The sequence below is a fragment of the Zerene cesonia genome, chromosome 20 (assembly GCF_012273895.1).
Source record: "Zerene cesonia ecotype Mississippi chromosome 20, Zerene_cesonia_1.1, whole genome shotgun sequence".
Classification (NCBI taxonomy): domain Eukaryota; kingdom Metazoa; phylum Arthropoda; class Insecta; order Lepidoptera; family Pieridae; genus Zerene; species Zerene cesonia.
The window spans coordinates 5,768,104-5,795,164 of record NC_052121.1 but is presented as its reverse complement, the minus strand read 5'-3'; the positions used below and the strand labels follow the sequence as shown (position 1 = coordinate 5,795,164).

At 35.5% G+C, this 27,061-nt stretch overlaps 1 protein-coding gene across 7 annotated transcripts in view; it reads right to left on the bottom strand.

Annotated features, from left to right (window-relative positions):
* The window catches only part of LOC119835303 (phosphatase and actin regulator 4), a 39,717-nt gene that overhangs the window by 5,709 nt on the left and 6,947 nt on the right, over positions 1–27,061 (bottom strand). For 2 of the 7 annotated variants that reach the window (XM_038360045.1, XM_038360050.1), the window contains 8 exons: positions 21,511–21,678; positions 20,288–20,386; positions 18,366–18,557; positions 6,362–6,469; positions 4,788–4,973; positions 3,847–4,057; positions 3,467–3,499; positions 1,833–2,018 (listed from right to left, as the gene is read on the bottom strand). In XM_038360045.1, the coding sequence (XP_038215973.1) occupies positions 1,833–2,018; positions 3,467–3,499; positions 3,847–4,057; positions 4,788–4,973; positions 6,362–6,469; positions 18,366–18,557; positions 20,288–20,386; positions 21,511–21,678 (1,183 nt within the window). Of the gene's footprint in view, positions 1–1,832; positions 2,019–3,466; positions 3,500–3,846; positions 4,058–4,787; positions 4,974–6,361; positions 6,470–10,586; positions 10,917–18,365; positions 18,558–20,287; positions 20,387–21,510; positions 21,679–25,571; positions 25,956–27,061 lie in introns of those variants that run through there. The other 5 variants (XM_038360046.1, XM_038360047.1, XM_038360049.1 and 2 more) reach the window with 5 other exon arrangements.

Sequence of the window (27,061 nt, the reverse complement as noted above, 5' to 3'; positions counted from 1 at the left end):
ATTCAAATATACGATGTCTTGAATACCAGCTAGGTAGTTACATGTTTCAGAGAATTATAAATAAACAATGACTAAATTGCATAGCAGCTTCGAAAAGTCATATAGATTTGTCACTCATACCAGTGCCAACAACAGAGTGAAATGTTTACAGTTTCATTTTCTACACAACAATGTCTTTGAATTTTTTTATCATGTACTATTTTCTAGAATATCACAAATCAAAATAAAATAGTTTCTATTAGATAAATTTCGTGTAGATGAGTATTTTTTATTTACAAGTATTGCAGAGCTCGATGCAGGATAAATAAAAGTTGCGACCTTGTCAAACGCAATTCAGAATTCAGTCATAAATTTGTTCAAATAATTTTGCTTGCAGAATAAGTAGGCATTCAAATTCTCAATTAAAATGTGAATATAACGGAATTATTCGAGATGGTACATTTTTACTTCGCTATTACCCATGCGAATGTACCATCATATCCCCTGGTGCGAAATTCACACATTTCAATTAACCCTACTACTCTACCCTACTACCACATTCACATTGACCAATATAAAAACCACCCGTGTAAAAAACATTGTTACATACATCGTGTTATAATATTTCTGTAACACACGCAATGATAGCAGACCTACTTTGATATTGAGTCACGCATTTAAACTCTCTCGAGTAATCATTGTAGTGTTGGCCTTACCCTGAGCCTATGCATTATATTGACGTATTGTGTGTTCGGCATAAATTACCGATTAATGAGCGTATTTCGTTCTGGTCACATAGACTGATGAATGTAATTGTATGCGTCGCATTTCTAGGGTTGCAACGACACACGCAATTCTACAAATCCTTACAATTACAATGTGGGGTTATTATTTATTTTATTTTACAGTCCTAAGTATTGCCTGAACGCATGATCCATATAAAGGGTACTTCAATTTTTTTTTGTATTGACGCACTTATTCCAAATATTTATTACACTATATACACCACATCTATTCTGTCTTCTGTAAAACATCTAAATATTGCCCAATAGTCACTGATGTTCATTGAACAATTAAAATCACAGTATACTCAAAGAAGCAAAACTCTGACTAAGCATATTAAGCAGAGTTTTTGATGAGCGGTACAATACTTTTTTTACGGTCACGAAATAAGGTATTAATTTTTATGAATTTTTATACAACTCCGTTCGGGCACCTAATAATAATTCGTTGGACAATGATGTCGCCTATATTTCGCGAATGAAATAAAACTCATTCTTATAACAATTTCCCAATGTAACAGTTAGTATAGGAGCTAGTAACAGCTATATATATATATATTTTGTTTTTATGTCATAGCCTGCGGATGTGTTGCCCGCTTTTAAGAGGTAAGGAAAAAGGAAAGGACTGACGACTGAAAAGAAGGAATGAACTGGGACGGGTGAGGAAAAGGAAACGGGCCTCCGGCTGTATAGTGATGTATCACCTGTTGATGAAGAATACAACTACGTACAATTACGTGCCCTAACAGGACATGGTCCCTTTAACAAGCATCTCTTTAACTTAGGTATCACTGACAGTCCGTTATGTAGAGCGTGCATGACGACTGAAGAAACGGCAGCCCACGTGATCATGGAATGCACGGCGGTTGCGGAGTACAGGGCAAGGCACATGGGTTGTCCTAGGTCCCTCCCTGAGGTTTTCGGCAGCCCACACAAGCTGCTTAGCTTTATGGAGGAGCTGGGATGGTTCCAGCTTTGACTGGCTACCCCTTCCTTTTCCTTTCACGCAAAATACGCGCTAGTCGTCGAGTTTGCGGAAAATGTGCCCGATTATTATTATTATATTATCACCTGTTGATGAGCTCCTGCCTGTCGGGGCGCAGCGCCAGCTTGATGTTGAGGCTCTCCTTGCGCGCCAGCTTGGCGGCGACGCGCTCGGACTCGCTGGCGCACTCGTCGCGGTACTCGCCCGCGCCCTCCCACGGCCGCGCGTTCTCCTTGTTCTCCAGCGCGTTGCCCATGCGCACCGGCCGGCTGCTGCGTGACCGAATGTATGCATTGTACTACAATAAATTGGTACTGCTGTCGTTTTATCACCCGTATTATGCTATTATTTGAGACCAATTTCTTATAGTTACGGCAGTACATGGAATTGCTATATTTTTAATACGGAGACAATTACGTGCAGAGTTAAAGAAAACCAAAAGGTTTGTACTCGAATTGTAAATCTTTGTTATAGTGAGACTTTTTATAAACATTTTAGTCACAAAGTATCATTATGGGCTAGGCTGTGATAAGTTGGTCGATAAAAGTGAATTATTCTTTTGAAAACAGACTAATAAATACCATGACAACATTACATACGTTTGATGAGTGAAATAATTTATATTACATAGTGCTATATTTATATTTAGTCATTCTTTCGTGCTATATTTAAACATTGATAATTCTACAAAATACGACACAGAGACAGACACACATAAATTCATAATATAATTGTTCTGTATGTTTAATATATTGCCTGTATTAAACAACATTTATATTGCAAATTCGTAGTATTTTAGACTTAGATTAAGGAGAAACCGTTGGCTAAAACAGAGTAAAGAGCGGCAATAAGCATAGTTGCTTTACTTTTAATAGAAAACTATGTAGATGTCAATTTAAAGAAGTAATTGCCATGCAGAAGATATACAATCCTAATCATAAAATAGGCAAATTATCCCATAGAAACATTTATATATTGAACAATATTGTATTCCCATTGTAGCATGAACTTAATTCTACTGAAAGAACTACGACATCGCATTCAATACATTTAAAGCGTTACGCTTTATATACATACATGCAAGACTGTGAACATTTATTGGACTCTGTCAAACAAACAACGATAGCATATTCGCGCTGGCGTCTATCTAGGTCGGATTACTAATTTGTGTCGTAATATCTATTGCTCCTATGCGCTGTATGTGTAGTGTACATTGCTATTGTTTGTGTGAATTAGTTACTGTCGCGAGTGATAAGCATGATGGGTAGTGTTGTATGACACTTGTACGTGAAGTTTGAAAATTGCCCGGTTCTATCCTGAGAGGACTTACATAGCCTATTAACACAGTACAACTCAACCATTTCCTCAATGTATACTAGAAAAAGTATACTTAAATGTTTTTCATTTATTGATAAGAGAAAGTTTTGAGGATTGTTGGAAGCATTTTTGTTTTTGTATAATATGCTTAATATAGCATTATATTCTTTGTAAATCTTAGCCAAAAAAAAAATCGAGTTGCACCGTGCGAGTATCGTCCAATACGTAATACGGAGTTGGCATAATTTCAAGCTTCAGTTAGGAGCGTTAATTCAGTAATTATCGAGTCACAAATGAGTCAGAAGCGTGCAATGCACGATGCATGGCGAAGGCGAAGCGGACCGTCGGGAGGTCGGTACGTGAGGGATGGTCGACAACACTGACATAACGAGAGAGGTGTTACCATATACGGATCCTCGGTTTCGGCGGCGGCCTTCTGCACGCCACCAAGTGATGGAATAAAACGAATTTCAAAATTAAACAACCAATTGCACACACATATACAATATAATTTCGACGAACAATTATGCACATGGCGTTAACGGTACAAAATTTGAATCATATTTATACATCCATCACGGGAAGCCGACGAATAAAAATGTAGGGCATTTTTTCACTTCTACGTCGTCATCGTGAAGCCATAGCGTTAGCTTTAAAAACTTTCCTACCAAATATATATGTATACAAACGTCAAAAATATGTTTCTTGACTGTGATTTTAAACCATTATGAACAATAGATTATTTCAATAATAAGGTTGTCCAGCGTGTGGGTGTATACTGACTTGAAGCTGGCGTGGTGGTGGTCCTGGCGCGGCGCGAGCGGGGTGGCGAGCGGCGTGGGCGCGGGCGAGGCGGCCTGCGCGGGCCGCTTCTTGAGCGCCGACTTGAGCGGCACCGCGTTAAATATCGGCTCCTTCGGCGGGATCTCCTCCACGCGCGTCGTGTCCGCCGCCGGCTCCGCCTCGTCGTCCTCCTGCTCGTCTTCGTCTTCCGCTGCGGACGTTCGTTTATGTAGCATCATATTATAGGGTTTCACATGATATAATGTTATATGAATATTTCCCGAAAAATCATCATCATCATCAGCCCATATATGTTTTAGGAAACAGGTCTCCAATCAGGGTTCCGAATCAAATTTAACGTGTACAATTGGAACTTAAAAATGTTGCCGATCTCAACAGATAATCTCTAAGATTAACGGAAACAAAATCGAAGGAACGCGATAAAGCTATGAGACGGTCGTAGACGGATATGTTAAAAGAATGCAGAGTTTTATCTAATCAGTCCGATTACGTTTAGCAGGCCGGAAACATTCTTGTTAAACATACCAAAATACATCATTAGTCACTATGCTCACCCAGACGAAAAGGATTTACATTATGAACATTCCATCCATATTTGGCAGTTCTCACAACAAGCCTTGTTACGTATTTTTGTACCAAATTAGCTTTCTAATTGTACTTTATATGTGATTAACAATATAAACATTCTAAACTATTAATCTAACATCACTTCACTTCACTTCAAGTTGGTATTTAGGATGACTGTGATCATCTATGGCAATGCACAATACTTGTATAAGGCACTGACTGCTTATAAAATATCTATGAAATATGAAAGTTTTTTTAAACGTTTTGCAATTACAGAAATAATTATTAGGATATCTTTCCAACTACCGTACCGTTCACAATTTCCCTGATGGAGCCTACCACGGCATACTCACAATCGGACAGCGTGTGCGTCGCGGGGTGCGCGTGGTGGTGGCGCGTGGGGCTCGGCGAGCTGAACATCGGCGGCGGCGGTATCGGCCCGATCTCCGACACCGCGATGGGCGGCTCCGGCAGCTCCGACAGCATCAGCTGCTCCTCCGCGCCGCCGTCCGCGCTGTCGCTGCCGCCGCCGTAGCCCACTGGAAACGACGCCGACGCGTTCTTGTAATGTCTCAAAAGCCAAGCCCAAGAGTATTCTATACATTTTATGCATGGTTTAACGATTCAAAAGCGATTTATTTATGTATAGTCTATACTAAAATAATACTAACTAGCGAATTGTGCAAATCATGTTTTCGAAATAGCACCACTGTTTGAACACTTTTCGTGCAAATAAATTGATTTAATTTCAATATAAAGCTGAATAGTTAACTTGTTTGAACACAATAACGTAACGGATTTCCAATAACGATAATATACGTGATCCCTAAGTGCTATAGGCACTGCGTTACACTCGGGAATAGCTGAGGTTTGTGGACCTTTAGTACTACCTAGGCGAGGCTGACCGATAGCTATTTATAATTTAATCAATGAAGGCCTATTTAAATATTAAATGACATGTCTTTCCGGTATTGCTATTGATTTGTTTAAATGTTGTCACCGTCAGCTACATTAATAATATAAATACTCGCAAAATAAATTTGACAAAGCTACTCATGAATAGTAGATGAAGTTTTTGCGTCGTAATTACAACTTTACTGTTTTTAATTTAAAATATTCAAACCCACGCAAAAACGTTTAACCCAAATCCCTAAAATGAAAGCCACTCAAATCAGTTCGCTAAAATTGTGCTCATTTCTAACTTTCATGAAAATATTTAAAAGTAAAATGCGTCATGTCTTTTATAAAACTTTCATCCGCGATATTGTGTGGGCACATTTTTATTTAAAAAGCAAGAATATATTTCTAGGATCCAGATTGATTCTTGAAACATCTGGATCAATTAGCCTATAAATAAGTACTCGTACATATCTTTCATTGCGCTATGAAACGAAAAAATAAATAAATAAGTACCTAAAGTTAACACATTTAGTTTCGCATAATAAAATTATTATTGAAGTGAATTCGTATACAGTTGATACAATTAAGGCACGTTACCAAATACATACGTAAACGTGTACTTAAGATGTAGAAAGACTAAAACAAAATAACAAGAAAATATTCGAGAACGTTATTACACGTTACTAAGAGACCTTGGAGACGTGCCAGGATTCATCACTGCTTATTACCTTACTTAGGAGGCACATTAATCCCGGGCCTAAATTGAATTTTTCCTAGACCTTGAAAGTAATTAGACCAGTTAAGGACATGTGAGAGATATATAACGGTCGCTTTATGAACAAAAAAAAGGTTTTTTAGGTAAAAGCTTTAACAAATTTTTGCAATATTTTAATATTTAATTAAAATAAGTAGGTACAGTGTAATATTTAATTCAGAAGCATACAGCATAAGGTAGGTAGGTACATTCCTCACTGATTACCTTAAAAGAGTAGATATAATTATTAAGTAGTCATGACTAATGACTCACCTTCCCCTTGATAACATATCCGTCTCGGAAGCTTGCCGGCCGTCAGAGAGTTTGGTCTCTCCGGTCTTACTAGCTCACCTCCATTTTCCAATTTGTCTTTCTTTGGTTCTGTAAAAAATTCAATATGTCACATAACTCGTTTTAAGCGACTAGTTCCCCTATTGACCTATTTAAACATTTTCCTAAACAGTTCGCAACATTCCGCATATTTGCCAGAAGTCGTATTTGTATTTACGAACATTCATGTGCGCTTACTGGCATTCCATTCCAGTTTAATTGACGTTTACAACGCTTCTATATAAAAATAGTTTGCTTTCATGCGACAACTGGAATGAGTGAAGAACGTCGTTAACGTGTTTCTCGTACGGTGTCTAAGAATAGGCGATAGTCAAATGACGGTTTCTGTTGTAAAACGCGGCTCTCATTCATTGCTGGCGCCGCGACTGTGCGACCTTGTCAGCTTTGAATATTATAAATAACTGACGCATCCTGACTGAGCAGCGACTGTTCGTATCCGGAGGATTCGAAACAGGACATTGATCTGCTAAATGAATAGGAACTTATTTAGCCACTAGCTTTTCGCCCGCGGCTTCGCCCGCGTAGAATTCGCTTATATCGCGCGACATGGTAAGGATTATTTTCTTCGCATTTGAAAAGTATGGTTTGTTCTTTCCCACGTTTAGCTCCATCTTCATACCAAGTTTCATCAAAATCGGTTTGACAATAACGAACTTTCATACAAACTTTCATCCCCTCTTTCAACCCTTTCTACCCTTTTTTTCGCGATAAAAAGTATCCTATGTCCTTTCCCAAGTTCAGTTCTATCTTCATACCAAATTTTATCAAAATCGAATCAGTGGTTTAGGCGTGAAAGCGTAACAGACAGACAGACAGACAGAGTTACTTTCGCATTTATAATATTAGTAGGGATAGTAGGGATTAAACAATAAAATATATGAAGCTAACTAAACAAAACATTATTTGTATCATCACTCATTTGTATACTTTCACTCAAAACATTTTCTACTTCAATGCGAATTGACTTAACATTGCTGAATGGAGCAATACGAAATAGCCTGGCATCAACAAGTTATTTATCTATTTTGCGACCCACTATGTATATTTTGTTGCATAAACCAATATGTCGACACAAACATTACACTAGAATTTATTAGCAGTACGAATACTAAAGTTTCGGCATGAATTTTACCTTCATGATAAAAACGCTACTTGCGAATAAATAACTAGCGGCTCGTATAACCTTCAGGCTTCAGACGTATTCTAATCGCATATAGAAAGGTCAACAAGGAGAGTGGTTATAAGGTCAAACTATTCATTATCATCAATTGTTTAACTTGAAGTTACCATAAGGATCCGAGTTTACCAAGCATATTTCATTTGAATACAATATATAAATAAATAGGAGAAAACGTCGTTACTTCTGGCCGCATTTGAGAGGATGGAGATAAAACGATGTGCCGTTTTGACAGGCTAAGAGGGAGAGAGTACTTGAGATCCGATTGCGATCGATGCGGCCGCCCTTGGCCAAGCCACCCTCATCCGAGGACATCGAACGCTGCAGCATTATGTAACACTGTCAAGACTAGTGTTCCACTGTGTTAACTTTGTTTATTATAAACAGTTTAAAATCTAAATCAAATAGAATCAAATTGTAGGCATATTCGAATAATGGATATTCTATAATTTAATGCTATTTATAAAATTAAAACGCATAAAACATAAACGAAAAATTGTCGCTTAGTGCCAATCACGGGTACGTAACTCGTTATTCCATCATTGATACAGGAAACAGAAAAAGTTTCAAACAACTTTATTGGACGAATATTACAGAAGCTTTCTCGTTACAAAAGCAGGAAACGATAACGCCAATGTCAATTCATCAACTCCGAAGGCCACAAACAACGAGTTACCGTGACGTAATTACCGAAATATGCCAATGGCACGAAATATAGGCTAGATCTCATCCAGCAATAGATATAAACAATGTCAAGAGTACACATCTTGCTAATGTGCTCGCACCGTACAAGTTTATCTCGTCGCCACACCATCGGCGTGATCGAATTTACATAATGATGAGTATTCATGTTTGGACGCATTGATTTTCTCTATATTTTTGTTTATATTATCAAGGTTATGAATTTTTTAAAGCTATTGAATGTTGCTATGAATTAAATGAACAAACGAAATGCGTCCTCATATCCTTTTTTAAAATACAATATATTTTTAAAATAACGTAGGTATTTATTAATCAACTAGCTGTTCCCCCGGCTTCGGCCGTGGTACACGTGGTACACTATGTCACTCAGTGAAGTAGCAACTTTCTAATGGTGAAAGAATTTTAGAAATCAGTCCAGTAGTTTTTGAGTTTATCGATTAAAAACAAACAAACAAAAATACAAATTCTTCCTTTTTATAATATTAGTGTAGATATCGAAAATTTATTATTTGATAGTATTTTGTAATTTTTAATCTTAAAAAATGGTAATAAAATAAATACAACAAATAAAATTTAAACCAAATAGACATAACTAGGTCGACACTGTCCAAGCGTGGAATTTATCCAACGATGTTAAAAGACGCTGTGTCGAAGGGTACGTGGGCGTAGCCCGACGTGAGCGGCTCCGAGTAATCATTTATTTTTTAATAGTCACAAAAAATTCGCACTCACTCTTTTTTATATTCATTAGAATACTCGTATTATAATTGACATCTATATTTATTTATGTTAAACACATAACATGTTATTAAAACACAACGAACTCCTTTATTTTTTATATTCTGTATCTACCAGCGCCGTCCTCAAAATGGTCAGTGACACTTCCCACCTAACCTTCGTTTATCACGGCATATTTTTTTATGTTCATTTAAAAAAGAAAAAACTCATATTCGGAGTCATTGTTTAGCCATTGTAAAAAGACATTTAGAAAATGAGACTAGCATTATAAATGCTATTGTTCTTCACGATATTAATATTGCGCTTTTAAATAAGCACACTACAATAAGAACATCAAAACCTTATTCTAGGTTATTGTAGTGACAACAAAAGGCATTAATAGAGCGTTTATATCGAGAGCAGCAGAGGCAGACTCGGAAGCTCGATGCTGGGTCAAGGGCGCAGTGGCCGCGACCGGCGGCCCTCTCGCCAGTACCCAACATTCCCTGAATTATTTCACTCAACTATGTCCTTTGTACAGCCTCTGCTTGAATTTCAATTATGTTCTCAAAGTGAACATTAATATCGTACCCGTAAAATTAAAATAGGTTTGCTCTATAGTACTGTAATAGCTTTTAAATCATTATTTTAACATGAATAGGTCACCTCTATTTCAACAGTTTATAAACGATATATCTACCGATGATATATTTTTTGCAGTGCGTTAGTTTAATTGAATGAAAATCGATTAGAAAAGATTATATATTGTTGAATAATGTGTATGGAATGTATTTGAATCAAGTGTGCATTTATAATGGCGTATTGCGTGTTTAGCATAGACGGCACACCTCGTAAGTATGGGTACGTCGCAAATAGTTTTACGAGGTCAATCCGTGTCTCCTTTGCTTGATATTTGTCTAACAAATACCGCATGAAATAAAATAATTCTATTATTATAAACCGCGCCTCTATTTCAAGTTTTGTGAGAGCTTTTGAAACTTTCCAATGTATTTAAAAGGCTTTTAATATTAAATGGCATACGAAGCTAGTTGAACGAACGGTGAATGAGAATTTATGATACGAACATGAAGCTAAAGTTTTGAAAGGTATATGCGGTGAGGGTGTGGGTGGGCCTCACGCCTGAGGTTCTGAACATGAATAATATGTTATTGCAGTATACGCATATCACAGACACTTATACATTATATACCAATTATTCAAAACACATTGTTAGTCATGTTCTGCGTAATCAAATATCATGAATTCAACAATTATTATCATTATTTATCAATAATTTGGGCGCATAATTTAACTTTATTACTTCATGAAAATGACGATGGGAATATAATAAGAAGAAGAGAGTAATTTTTGTGGATTATTTTGTGAACAACTTGAGTTTCTAGATAAACATGCGAGTAAATGTTTTCTAAAGTATTTAAAAGACTGTCTATTTTAATGCATAGAAGTGACATGTAATAACTTTTATGAGCTACAGGTGAATAACCACTAATGAGATTTGAATGAAGAGTGGAGTGCAGCACAAGTGCATACGTGCATCATGGTGACGGTGATGGGTACCATTGGTGCGCGCGAAGAGCGTGAGGTTAGAGGAGTGTCTGGGCACGGGGGACTTGCGGCGCACGTAGTAGTGGTCGTGCCGCTGCGGCGGCGGCGGAGGAACGAACGGGGGCGGCGGCGGCAGGCGCGTAGGCCTCCGCCTCGCGCCGCCCGCGAAGGCATCCATGGCGGCGAGCGTCCCGACGTCGCTCATGCTCGCGTCGCGCTCACGGCTGGAAGACTGCGGCCGACGGCGGATCGTTACCCCGCGCCCTCCCCGTCCTCGGTACTAGCACGGCTCCGCGCGCGCTCTTCGATCGCCGCCCGCCCTGCGCGCTCTAACCGCCCACGCGTCGCCGAGCTTTGTTTTGCATTTTTAATTTAACGCCATTCATCTCGCGCTTGTGTTAACGGGAACCAAAAAAAACTAGCAACGGTATACTTATCAGAGTTCAGTGAACTGTATTCACTTGTATATGAACTTAATACTCGATTCAGTCTCACACGACGCTCAAGTTCTTCTCTTCACATTCAGTTCTTCAATAAAAAAGGGAATAGGAAATGAATCTTCTTCATTAGACCAATATACTTCATGTTTAGTCCCAAAGGATAAAATGACTTTTATAAGTCAATTAGGGTTCATAAGGAAAAGGAAACTTATATTACAAATTATAACAAAATTTTCCCGAAGAAAAGATTTAAGAAGAAAGAGAAGTTTTTAAGTCGTTATACGATTATTCCTTTCAGTATGGAATTTATAAGTATATGCTTAGATCAATGACCCGGATTTCGTCCTTGAGAAACTTTGTAGGATATTCAAAGAGCATCGCTATACGTTCAACATGAAGACTAAATCAAGCGCCGTTATTCCTCTTTACCATTTTATCTTATTGTCTGTATGTGCGTCGACTGAGCCATACAAAATTAGCAACATTCCACGCATTTCTTTACGGAGTTTAATTGAAATACTCAGACTTAAAACGACTTAAGGAGATTTTAAAGATTATTATTTGATATTCTGTAAAAAAAATTGTTGCACGTAGTTACGTATAATGAAAATTGATTTGATATAGTAATGTGAAAGTGGAATGACTAGTCATTTATTGGCCTTCTACTAGCTACCGCAAAATATGATATCTCTCAATATACCTCGAAATGAAGTTCCTAGATAAGAAGTTTAACAAAATAAGTGTTTTAAATCGATAGCCTACAAAATATGCAATTTGCAGGGTATCTCTCGAGGATCATTAAAAGATATTACAAATTCAACTATTACATCAAAACACGGAATGGACACTGAACTTAAAGAATGAGAAATAAATATTACATACCATCGGATATCGCTGAGCCAATTTATTGCATCGACTTTTAACTTATTTTATGTATGTATTAATCTACGCATCTTTAAAATAATAAAACCAATTGGGTCATGCAGTCTGAACGAAAAAGGGCACTTGTATCAAACCGAAGTAAACAAAGTGGCGTGCACTTTATTTCGGGATGTTCATTCACGCTGCAATTAATTTTCGTGAACAATTAATATTCTCGATATGTGTGAAACTGTTATTTCGATACAGTTATGAGCGCACACACATGTGCAATATGATTAATAATAATTGTAAACACAGGAATAAGCGTCATCCTCCCACGCGTTATGATATCTACTCCCACATCTGCAGCCATAATGTGACGTCAGGAGATAGCCAAGTGCAATCATGATTAACTCCAATATTATTCACGTCATATAACCAGTACATTGCATGCAAGTTCAACATCATGCAGTGCTATTATCGCATATATAAAAATTATCTACATTTAGTACACACTTAAGAAAATTGAGAGTTAGTAGTAGTTAAAAGATGAGTTTCACATAAAGATGATATCAGAAGTGTAGTTTATATTCATATTTGTGTAATGTTCACTTAAATATTTATTTTAATATAATTTTCTTAAAATAAATAGCGTATTACCGATTATCTCAAAAACAAAAGTTTCTAAATTCGGCTATGTTTTTTGGTTTTGTTACTCTATATCCTCTATATATTGGGTTATCAACCGATTGACGTGATATTTTTGTGTTTGATAGGAAATTGTTTTCAATAAGTCCCATTTTAGAATATGGAGTGATACTTCCCATCCAAGCAACGTTGATTTTTTTGCAGAAACTTTTCATATGTACTTGGTTTTTGAACAATAAACAAATTTGATACGTTATTGTAGTATTAGGATATTCCATAAACTGCTTCTGTTGGTTAGGTTAGTGAGGTTAATAAATATAATGTTTCAATTAAAAACATTGTTAATGTAACCTAAATTTCTCATTTAGCAAAGACTAGCTTGGACTTGCAAAAAAGACGGGTCATAAACTATTTAAATAAATTAATGCTTTATATCAACGATAAAAAATTATTCGACAGTTATTTTGACGCCCGAGTATAAATAACGTCTCACATTTTGCCCATAGCAATCTTAGTGTTGTAATTTGTGAGAGTGACGCAAGCAAACAATAGCTAAACAGAAAGTCGCAGATATAATCAATTACTATGATGTGAAAGTGCGTTAGATGGAAACATTTTAACGTCGCGCGCTATTTGTTTTTGTGCATAACTTTGTAACGATCTAGATATAAAATACACAGAACACTACCAGCTCTGTTCGCTTGCAAGTCACGTCGCCATCGCGTAATTAGCAGATAAGTCCACATTATTCGAATATACAAGTATAATTATAAATATTCTTACTAGTAAACAAAAATTGATGCCTACTATCTACTTACACGGCGCTATAAGCTATATTATACAGATTTAAATATTCATACTCAAATCTCTTTTTATAGGTTGTAGCATAGTATAATTTTTTCTATGAAATATTTTGTGCTGCTTCATAATACGATATATTTTATTTTTATACTCCAATCGATCGTCCTAGATATTCTCGCAAGTGTTGCTTTTTTCGTTGGTCACGAGTATTTGCGAAAGTTCATTTAAATATGTAAAAGTAATGAAAATTTTGTTTAATTTATAACAAAGAAAACCTAAGTGTAATAAAACCTAAAAAGAAAGCAAAATATGGCTTTATAAATTGGTTTAAAATTTTATTGAAAAAATACAATCAAACAGAATGGTTGAATAAGGTTTAAAAACGGCTATTCTAGTTGTACGGTTTTATCTAAGCATACAAAATAAAACGCAACAATTTTTGCATGGTGTGTATAATGCTCTGATTTGCATGCATAAAACTTACGCACCTCTCAAGCAAGCACAGCCCATGATGTAACCCATCATGGACAGGCGTGCTGCGGGCGGCCGAGGCGGCGGCACGCGCCTGCCGCGCGGAGGCGCTCGCGACACCGCGCCCGCACTCGACAACCGCTTATTACTTTACCATCCGTTTAAAACGCACGTCACCGTACTCAAACTCTTAGTTTTCCTAAATTCCTCTTCAACTGCGTTAATCGCAGACGCGGTTGTATAATATATTGTATATAAACGTAAACCGCATCTATATCTAAGTATTTCACAGTTCGTTTGAGCAAGATAAATTCCAGGCACTGGATGACATGGTTATAATTAATTAATTGAATCTAAATAAGGGTGGCTTTACTTTAATACAAGTAGTTCGACTGAAGGTACATAACTACAGTTGTGGGACCTCATCGCCGGTGCAACGGGCGCGATCGCGTGCTGAGGCCGGTGTGGATCGATATCGCCCGCAAAGTTCGCGCCTAACGACCCCAAGTCACATACGGTTTTTATTTTTAACAGACATCATATTTAATCAGATTACCGAACATATTTTAAGGTTAAAATTAAAACGGTTCGTCATACGTTTGCGCTACGTAATATAACCAATCGTTTTCGTAATTACGACAGGAATTTCATTGTTATTCAAATCCTAATTTCAACGATTGAAGTAGCACCTCGCGGAAGACGGTCCAATCAAATCTAACAAACAATAGAAAATCGTAGAAACTAAAAATGCAATATGTTAATTGCGCGAGTTCAATAGTCTTTAGCACATGAGTGTAATGAATAGTCATAGGGGCTAGTCGAGTAGTCGATGCGTGTTTTCGATCGAGTGAGGTTAGGGCAGTGGAGTAGCCGCGGGCTGGCTGGTAGCGGGCGGGCGCGGGCGCGGGCGGGCCAGCACTGAGGCGCGCGCCTCTCGACACCGCCCCCGCAGCCCGCACCTTCGATCTAGACTTAGGGCATGTTCCCACTAGGTTGACTGCCTTTATGTTACCAGTGCAAACCTATTACAACATTTATGGCTCTTGGTGTGGAGATGCTATCACCTTAAAGGTTATGACCGTCCTTGGCTACCAGCCTCTAAGTACAATACTCCATAAAGCTTTTCCATAAGATAGTTTATGAATAGAAATAATATATCAACGAGTCTTATAACATTATTCCTTCTGCTCAATAATTATTGCTAGTTTAATAATTTTGGTTAAAAATTTCTGAACCTTTTTGGACATTATATAGAATTCATTTCAGGTTTCAGTGTGAACGCGTCAGCTGTTACTTATCAAATTGAAATTCTGAAATCTCCAAGGATTACGTGAATACATATACCTATTTTTAACCCATATAACTTTTATAAATACATACTAACAATAAGTCACCCTTACAACTTTTAATTGAATAAATAAACAATACGTAAATAAATTAAATTGCTACAAAGATAAACAAATACATAATATGTTTTGATAAACATATTATAAACAAATATATAATTAATTTAAATAGCTAATCAATACGCAATATTATTGTTATAAATGATTAAATACAGGTCACATTTCAGCACTGCGGCACTGACAGGAGAGGGTCAACGCTCGGCGCCCGTCCTGCCAGGAAACCACTAATTCCCGCCACACGACGCTTTTCTCCGCTTCGTGAATGCTTACCACGTTCCTATCTTTTTACCATTCCAGTCAAGTAACAGACGATGTCTGCTTTATTGAAGACTCTCGTGAGATGAGTCGAATACCATCAAAACCCACATAAAACAATATATAATAATAAAGTGTTTATTGTTATTTCCGACTACTGATGAATTTTTTAAAATTACTCGCACAAATCGAATCTCTGTTCGAAAGCGAATCCAATGCGGAAGATCGTATTAACAATGAGGAAAACTTTACGTTATTCTTTACAAATGAACTATGTTTTGTGGTCTATGACGTAAATGAAAGATAACACGAAGAACTAACACATAACTAACAATAAGATATCAATCACCGTATTTAACTAACGAGACACAAGCTCCGATATCGATGCAGAGATAACAATTATAATTATTAAGCAGGCAGAAATTTCGTTTATATTGCATTCGTTAATTTATTCGTCGCGTAATTCAATTTTGATTATTTCATATTTCATTTGATAGTTTATGTCAATCGCCTGACTTTAATGGTTTTGATAGTCTATACTTTCAATAATGCTTTAATTATCACTACATAAACAATTTCTCTGCCCCTATATCCTAAATCTTTTAAACTACCCAACGGATTTTGCTGGTATTTTTTTTTAATAAATACAGTGATTCAAGAGGAAAGTTTATATGTATAATAACATCTATTAAACTACTCCGAAATTACCGCGTGCGAAGCCGCGGGCAAAAGCTAGTACACGTTTAAATTTATTTTCAATTGTGTTGGTGACTGCTAGCGCCGGCTGTTAATTTTATAGTATATGTAAACAGTTGTGATGTTTATATGCACATAACGTATACTTTATTTCATTGTATAATAGAGAAAGAAAATAAAAATCTAACGCATCTCAGTTCCGTAGATTTTACTTTAACTTGTGCACATTGTGCACATTTGATTGTTATTTTTGTTGAAAATTATAAAATTTATACACCAAAGTATTTAAGCTATTTAAAAAATTACTTCAGTTGAAGTGATTAGAAAGTACTATATATAGGTTATAGATAATCATTAATTCTCAAATACGTTACTTTTCTTGTTTTCATTCTGTATCAATAAACACTACATAATTTTCATTATAAGTAAAAATTAGTCACTGGGTACACTTAGAACCTTAAAAATTATAAAGCAAATATAAATTGGTGCCGATAAATTTCAATGACCCGAGTGTCAAATTAATTAATGCTACTACTTATATTCGCCGTTCGCCATTCATTCGTAACAAGTAGTCCAGTGACCTATATAATTTTGACACATGAATCTTTAATAACTATCTGACTCTGTCTGTTGTATGATTTAAATTACTTTTCCCGAAGAGAACCCAATAATATAATGCATATTGCATTATTTCGTGTATTATGAATTATTTCACTCATCAGAACTATATTCTATTATTTACGGTCAATATGATTTTAAGAGCAGGGCGAGCACATATTGTGATGACACAAATCGAACATCCACGTTGGTATGGGATGATTCCTCATACTTGCGCTTCTTTCTTTAATTTGGGACTAGATGGCGTTGACACCAAAAGCTCATCAATATAAAAAAATAACATAACATAATAAATATTACAATTTACATATAACGATGCGTTTTAACAAGTGCTTAAATAATAAAACGTTTATTTATCTATCGGTATGGAACAGCCGAATAATCGCAACAGTAGTGACCGCTATGTCTCACGCTGTCTTTTCAAGGCAAATTGTGCAAGAAGACCTTCATTAAGATTCTGCGCTAAGTAAACGTGTTGTGCGCCTGGAAGTCGAATAGCTTTTACTTGCCATTTTAACTTCCTATACTATTTATACGACTACCGTTTGATAATTACGATTACTCTAGACCATTTTAATATTAAATCATCTTTCAACTATCGTCAAATATAAAAGATAAGATTCAAAGGATTAGGAAATATTTAGATACACACTTTAAATAGATTGGGAGTATGGGAAGATACTACAATATGTATAAATTACGTTAAATATATTCATTTCATTTTCGAAACTAACGTGATGACGTTAAGCAAACAAAAAAATAAGACGAAATTTTATGGTTTCTAATTATACAAATATTTGTTACGAGCACACCATATAATCAGCATAATAATTACTTAACCTCTCCTTAACTGCATTGTAGTTTGAATATCATGGTATACTTTCACTCACAACACTAATGTGACACGCGCTGCTATGAATTGAAGTGACCCTTACGCACGAACACTCAAACTGAACTAAATTCTGACACGTTGTCAGTTATGATTAATATTTCACCATTGAACAACAAAGTTTATAAAGGGAATAAAACATTGAAAAACTATACATTATAATGGTGCTTTTACACAATCAAGCGAAAAGCGAGGCAATAAGCAAAGCGAACAACAAACACATAAACGTGCACGTTAACATTGCACTCGCGATTCGCCTTGAGATTCGCGTAGTCTAACTTACGCGCCGGGGCCTTTTTTATATGAGAGTGGGCACGAGCATGTAGATCACCTGGTAAGGTGTCCGAATCCATCGCCCTTAGGCATCTACAGAGGCCTCTCAAGAAGTGTTGCTAGCTTAAATATAATACCATCATCATCAACCCATATTTGTTTCCCCAGTTGGAACACAGGCCTCCTATGGATAAAGACCAAATCTACCGCGGTGGCCGAGTGCAGGTTGGCAGATGTCACATAGCGCAAATAAACTGAAAAATCAATTTATTTTCTACACGCTCGCCCACTGTCGAACATCTGACTTTTCGTTTCAAGTCCGAGGTTCTCGCCACTGAGCCAGTAGTGCTCAATGTAATGTAATAAAATAGCGATAATAATATAATGAATCAAGACGAGTACGTACCAATGACATTATTGTTCTGATGGTGGTGGTGCGCGGCGGCGGCGGCGGCGACGGCGGCCGCGAGCGCCGCCTGCTGCTGCGCGAGCTGCGACGCGAGCTGCGCCTGCAGCGCCGCGTGCATGCCCGTCAGCCGCTCCGACATCTGCGTCGCTTGCTCCGCCGCGCGGTTGCTCTCGTATTCCTGCTCTTCGTCTGGTACGGGGAATTCGTGGCAGATGTGGGTTTATCGAACTCACTTATTGTTCTCAGTTCGTGTAGTTTTAACTCAAGTCAAATTAAAAATTTGGGAAAGTATGATATAATTTGTTGTACGTACATAATATTAATTTACACACTCGCACACAAACAACCACACATTCACACAAGTAATTTTAAAATATATCATAAGTAATATTATTGATTTTATTATTCCGTGATCCAAATATAGAAAAGATCAGCTGCTTAGTATGGTAATTGTCGTGGGAGGCCCATAACAGACAAAAACACAAACACGTCACCCAGATAACTGTATACGACATGAAATATATCAGTGAAGAAAGCAAACGCGGGGAATCGAACCGAACGAGAATAGATAATGTGTGTCGTCTTTTCAAAAATAAAATGAGCTACGATAATCTAGGTAAATTAAATATGAATTCCTGTTTGCTTTGATCACGGAAAAATGCGTGAGTTACTGGACCTATATCGTGAATACTGTATCGTAGTATTTGTTATTATCATGAGAATTTTTTTATAAATAAAAAGAAATTTTTAAAATTAATGAAATCACACAAATCGAGAAAAAATAATTGACAGTTTGCGCAAACAGGTACAACGGCTGTCGGATTAGTTAGTAAATAATTTCAACTGGAACCCCTTCTTGAATTATACAAAAATATATGTTGAGATAAACGAGATATGGTACACAATATGATTTAATACATTCCATAAATTTGATTGTCGACAGTTAAATTTTTATCGAGGTGATGTTCAAATAAGAATAATTCTTACGACCTTTTAAATATTTCATAGATATTCGACTACGAAGAATATACATATTTATTTATTTATTAATGGATTTGTCAGGCAACTTAGGGCTATATTAAATAAATAAATTATTATAATTAGCTACCATAGAATAACATAATAAGTGTGCTTGACATTTTCTATCACAATACTATAAATATAAATATAATTCCAATTTAACCATGTAATTAACATGGCCGCACTCGATCAGGATAAATAAAATCACATTATTTCCTGCCGCATAGCGATACGTGCATAGTTAACTAGTTGCTTTATTATTTTATTACTTGTATGAGCATAACTAGTTACGCAATTGAAATAGAAAGCATAAATCACGTCAGTTAAACATAACGCCTCCGTCTCATAAGGTTACGCAATATGATTCTGGACTATTAGACGAGTGCCGAACTTTTAAATTGTTATACGTAAGTTAAAGCTGTTAAGCCGATAAACCGATCGCCAAGTTTCATAAAACTACTAACTCGATAATAGTTATTTCTGTGAATAATAGGGTAGGTGAGCGACCTACTTCCTTAAACTATTCAACAATGTAAATATGCCTCATTTTCCAATAGTAGAAATTAAATGTTCTTTTCCTTTATTTTATCTACGTCGCTTAGTTATCTAGTAATTAATATACACTCGACTTAATACTAGATATAAATATCTCGTATTATATAAGTAGTTTTTGTATAAAATTTATGTGTCATCCTAATGTGATTTCAAGTGTGAGGTATATATAGTAATTGTTGCTTCTATGATACAATACCTAAGTATTATTGTCCATGGCGATCTTTTCTATATAAGTCTATAGTCTATACTATAGACGAAAGTGAGCTATGAGAACTCAAGAGCCAGTCAATAAATTTTTACTTTGCAATTATATTCAGTTTTAGTACTATATTTAAGACACTTACTGCCCTCTGGTACGGGAGTGACTGGACTTTCAGGCAAAAGGATACCTTTTTGAACTAATTCTTCTCTATTGGCTCGGACGGATATCTTTCTTTCTAAAGCTGTAAAACAAATAAATATTAATGATTACGCCTCATTCGTAATAATAAATACATTACTATTCTACGGTATTCCATAAACACATTTACGGTTTATTATTTATGTAGTACATATTTATATTCAAACGACAAGTTACTTTGCGGTGTAGCGTTACTCCGGAGAACGTTGATTGATTAGTAATAAATAAACAGAACTCAAAGTTCACATTGTAGACCATAATTAATTGTGTCTGTGTTTACCCATTAGCTATATTTTTTTTATTCCGCTAAACTAGTATAAAGCTACATGAACTATATTGTAATCCGTGAAGAATATGAGGAAATTATATATTATGCTCGTTTCTACGAATTAATATTTTTCCGTCATCACAACATAATACGTTAATGCTAATTTTAAGAACAAAGTGTTCACATGGTACAGAATTTAGGGTACCCCTTGTATATAATAACATGCTAGAATTACAAAATTGTAGTGACAGTTAGGACAATAAAAATGTATACTTTGGTCAAATTGAATATAATGCACAGGTCAAATCAAATCGAACCCCTTTAGCTGTTAAATACAAAACAATAAGCAAGATAAGGATCCGATTTTATTTTTAATAAAAGCATACTATGTCTTCGAGATGCATTAAAAGTTTTATATCATATCACGTTATACGTTTACTCGCTCGCTGAGTAGTCCAAGAAAGATGCAATCGAATTGAATACATTTATATACCTTTTTAATAAAACATCTTGATTATAGAAAAATTAACAGATTTTTTGTTGTTATCGTCCATTAAGTTAATTATTGTTACATCGATCTAGCTCTGAATTACTATTTTCACGTTTTATGTCTTGATGATTTGTCTTTACCCAGACAATAAATCTGATTTTTTTCAAACATGTTGACATGTCAGACTATAATATTTTTTTAATATGCTTTATCCATTATCGGAAATCTAATTTCACTTCAGCCACCGGAAGCTCCTCTACATACCCGCATGCACAATTGATACATTAAAATTGCTTTAAGTCAACAAGTTATTAATAAATCTCAACTCATCAAATAATACCTAAGAGTTGTGTTTGCACTCGTAAAATAATAACTAGATATCTCGCAGGAGTAGTAGAGGTGTACTTACTTCTAGATGCAGCTTCGAATTTCTCCGATTTCTTTTTCCGTTTCCACTTCCACGGTTTGAATAGTCTACCAAATGCTGAGAATTTTGACTTGGTCCGCTCTGCGGGTGGTGTGCGCGCACCGGAACCCAGGCTATTTGTTCGAACCGCCGAGCCATTTTGTTTCTTGGCTGTAAATAAAGAGAAAGTTACGAATTTAGCAATTGTTTGGAAACAAAAACTAAAGCTTTCGAAGGTAACTCGTAGATCTTTTAACGGTGAATCGGCAAAAACAGAGGTAACGATTAACCTATCACGTTTTCATAACTGCAGATAGGACCTTCACGATTCTAATAATATTAAATCTGTGATGTACACACACAAAAGCACGCATTCAGAAACGTAGCCGGTGCTTGCGGCCGATAGTTCAATACTACACACATCGACATAATCAATGGCCCCATTACATCGAGTCTATTGTTAAGATTGTCCGCGCCCATCACAATACTGTCAGCGAACGAGATACGTACTTTGCAGCCCGTAGTTGATAGCGTTCACTCAAAGACCACTTTCTTATCTTTTGTACATAATTCATATTGTTTGCGTGTGCACCCACCATGAAAGATTGTAATCCTCTCCTATCTTTGGTAAATAACCTCTCTTAAAATAAAACATGATTGCTCTTATCATCTTACTTTACGTCTATATACCTTGACCGAAAAATCTTATTTTAAGGTAAATTATCTACACTAGCATAGCTAATTGTTTAGAAATATCGCAAATACTTTATTTCATCTTTACAAGTATTTACACTAGAGAATATTGTTCTCATTGAAACACGTGATTTATGTGATTCTTTAATATTAACGTAAGTTTTAAAATAATATGATCAATCCCAAATGATTAAAATTATTATTTAGTATCTAAAGCTAATAGTACTAGCTAATAGTATCTTGGTGTTCCAATTACTTGATTACTTTACGTTAATAAAATGATAACACCATTGCGTACGATATTAAAAAAAAACCTGAATTTAGAAATATATATTTATGTGAATGAATTTAAATTGTTTTAATAGAATTATTCTTCATTTCAGAATGGAATTTATCAAAACAACTTGCATAAGCAGATATATATTAAGTAGTAATATATTATCCATATCGATCGTACAAAATATAAATCGTCTTTAAATGCTAGAATAGAAGCGGTTCTTTCCATATGCCATATGAAGTTATATTCAGTATATATTTGGCATACTCTTAGATTAGGTTTCCTACAAATAAACATAGTATAATGTCATTGTAACTATTGGCTACTTTGACCTAGGTATGTCAAAATTCCGTTTTCGTTCATTAAAATGATTACTACTCTTCCATAACAATGCAAAAGTAATGGCAATGGTGTCAGCTGTAGGCTTTGTCCCTAAATTAAGGGTAAAAATTTTGCACAGGAAGTTTTTAAGGCACAGATATTTAATCACCCACACTTATCTATTATATTAATATATTATAATTTGTACATAATTGGTTCACAATATCAATGTGTTACTTACTAGAAAAATCTTTTAAATAGATTTCGTATTCGATCGTATCGATAAGTATTCGATCCGTGTCCTGTACCTACCATTTCATGAGAATCGTAAGTGGAATTATCCATTATGTTGTTGATGGTTCAAAACTTACATTTAGTTACTAAAAACTTCTGAATGACAATAAAAAATTCTTAGGTGATACTCACTATAAAATTATTTACCACGTTTATTCGTTAGGCCGTATGAAGATAAATATAGAAACTATAAACGAAAATAGTGGTTAAAATATATATTACGTACATTATGATGCAGAAAAAACTGTGTCTGAAGAAAAACTGGCATTTATTATTTATGCTTTTCAACTATATATTTGGTAAATTTTCGTTAATATTACTGAAATATTTTATTCGAATATTGTCAAAAAATAGAAGTTCCGTGAGACAAGAGATAAAGGTGAGTACATATCGATCACACATTTATACAGAAACAACGGACTCGAGGTGGAGATTACGAAAGAAATAAATCTAACAAAATTATCTTTTCATGAATGAAACACGAATTGGTATTCATACAGATAAACGAAGTATTTATCTACATCCAGATGAAGTTTATTTTAACTCTACTCTATAGCTTAGAAGTTAATTTGAACCCCTGTTGGTGGAATTGCATAATTACAGATACATTCAACAGGACTGACTATGTTTTCACTAGCGAAAAGTATGTTACATTTTTTAAATGCTGAGTCATAATTTCTTATAAATGAAGCCGAATTTAGATCTCATCATATGTAATTAAGTTTTATCTTGCTACAGGAATTTCCATGTTTTAATTAATTTTTAATTACATAATATACTCAGTATGAAACAAACGACCATAACCTATTCGGTTCACGTCAATATATATTCGACAATAAGCATGTACAACTGGAAGTCTTCATATATTTACCGTGTTTTGCAAATTATTTGAAAATTATGAATTATTAACTGAAAAAAAGATTTCGAACTATGGACAAGTACGATTAGGTAGTAGCTTTTAAACGGAGCAACGAGACGGATCATTTACATTTTCGTTTTATTTTATATTCTTCGAATTGCTCTGAATAAAATAGAAATAAATATATAATACAAGCCTATTTTGTATGTTCTAAAAGGACAAGTTAAATATGATTATTCTTCTGTAATCTGTATTCATTTATTGACATTCATGCGACTTCGAATATTTAGTCAGTTAACTCAAATAACATGTATGCAGATGTATTTTGTTTCCAGTGCTATCAATTCACTAACGAACAGATAAAAAGTAATTATAATTATTAACACGCGTCCGTGGTATCCGGTGTCTGTCGAGCAATGATGCGAAACCCACCCGTCCATAAACTATCACAACGTTGTATCTTGTAATGGTTGGCTACGCACTTAACAACATATACTCTTCAAGATTACTGTGTGGTTCTGTAGCAATATAACATTATCCAAAGAATATGTATATAAAATAGATTCGATGAGTGTTTTGGGAGATGGAAGTCGACAAATTAGATAGAACTCTATAGTTCTATATAGATGGTAATGGAGATTTACGCAAATAACAAGAACTCCTTTGGGAAATATAAGTAGCTTATGGATGCGAAAATAAAATTTTGGTACCTACCCAAAAATTAAATGTTTTTTTCCTAGTTCTAACTTCCACGATTATTTTTTAAGGAATAAGAGGAGTACAGTGCCACATTTATGAGAGTTGTACATTTAAATCATAGGACTCATTATTCTTGTACGTTTTTAAATTATGGCTTGCAAAGAAAAATTTTTGTATTAGTTACCAAGATAGTGTCTCTAAACAGTCAGCTCTACGAATATTTTTGATTCCAAAAAACCCACTAACGATGATAGCGTGACCGGAAGAGCGATCACTTATTTTTTTTACTGACCTAATGTTCTAACATTTTATTTAAGGAACATTTTATCCTATCTCCAGGATAAAATATTCCTTAATATCCTTCCTTTCATATATAGACCATCTCATAAATTAAGATTTTTGATAAAAAAAATCGATAGACACTCGGATCACCTCTTTAGGAACTGCGATACTACAATACGTGAAACATATAATATTGTTATATTTTTTTGAATCACGGCAAATGTAATAACCACAAACTGAATCCCATATTATGACATCACCATGTAGCCGTATAGTGAGTAATCAAATACTTCTACTAAGTTATGTAGTACACCGATAAAATTGAAATAATCTTTATAATCTTAATATCATTATTCATATACATATAAATAAAAGAAACTTACGTCTAATTATAAATTATATTAAACAACTTTTTCGGTAAGCAAAAATAGAGATTAGCGCCGAGCGCAGTAATATGACAGATAGAGGTAAATTAAATTTTCCTGAACTCTACATTCTAAAATTAACTTTACCTAACGCTAACGTGAACGCGTCCAATAAAATAAAATATAGACAACACATAAATCAAATATTTTTGCAAATCATTGCTACTAAGTAATTTGAAATAAATTATTTAATGAGAGAATGCTTTGAACACACCAGCAACAGCCGCCACCTCCTTCGCCCCAACATGTAGAAAATCAGTTAAAGACAACGAGCTCGCAATCAGCTGCCGGCGCTCTTGAAAATCAAGATGGTCGAGGCTATTGGTCCTTGTACCGCGCACCGCCTGAACGGGCGCGCTCAGCGACATGTCAACTACACACGGCCATGTCGCACTCACAACATCATACTTATTCGGTGTTAGATAAAACACTGCACTGATGATGATCACTAAACAATAACACGCGCGAACATCACGGATAACAATAATCGCAAACGTTTATTGTACCTGCGCCGCGAGGGACGCTCCACAGCGGACTGGCGCGCGGGCCGAGACGGGCTGGGTATCAGGGTGGGGGCCCGCCTGCCTTTTGTCGCCCCTGCATGTTGCACTCAACATTACGCGCGCTGCTCGACGATCCGTTGTATACTACTATAGCATCCATAACGATGGCAATATGGTATGTTCAGCCCAGACACTTCTACGTGTCGCAAGTATGATTGCCGGCGATAATGGAGGTGTTTTATATGCTTTTAGTCGTAGAACTTATACCCCATAGATTTTATTTAGCTAGAAATATCAAGTAATTGAGTGTGTGAGATGAATACAACTACGTCGAACTTGTGAGTCTCTATTATCAATTAATATTCATGGCGCATTGTCTACCTACGCCAAGCGTTCGCTAGCAATGACGAGCGCCGTGGTATGCATACGACCGGATTAAGTGCAATGAGTATCAGAACGACAGACGACACCGGCTTACCTCACATGACAACCCTCGAGACCGACCGGTCCCCGCGCTCCCCGCATGTCCTTTAAGCAGGTGCACTACCCCGATACAATGCAACCCGTTGCCCATAAGTATAGATGCAACCATATTATACCTGCATTTTTTACGCATATAAATTTTTACTCTTTCATATAGCACTGAAAGTACCTTTGTCAATGTAGAGTTTATGACTGAACAGGTAAAGTCATTATTGGAAAATTTAACATATCATGTACGAAAATAGTTTACCCACTTACGACATTCAAAGAAGGAGTCATAAAGATTAGACATTTCTTAATAGTTAAAGATCTTGCATCAAGTTATAATTATAAATTAAAGACAACAAACACTTGAAAACAAATTAAGTATTATTATTTAATTATTTTGACTATCATTCAAATATCTTTTTATTGCAATTTCATGTGTAACATAAAAATGTTTACATTAAAATTGGTAAAAAAAGGTTAAAAGATTCTAAACAAAGATTCATTGCATGCTGTTTTAATGAATAGCCACCATGATTCATAGCCCATCAGTCCATGTACAGGTACCAATGTTGAATCCTAACGAGACGAGAGTAACAAAAAACCTACATCACTATAGCGCTCGTGCATTTGTATATTATTTTTTATTGCTATTTTGTCAAAAATGCTTCAATTTAACTAATTCTATGATTTGTATTTTATGGGAATATCGGTTGAAAATTGATAGTATATA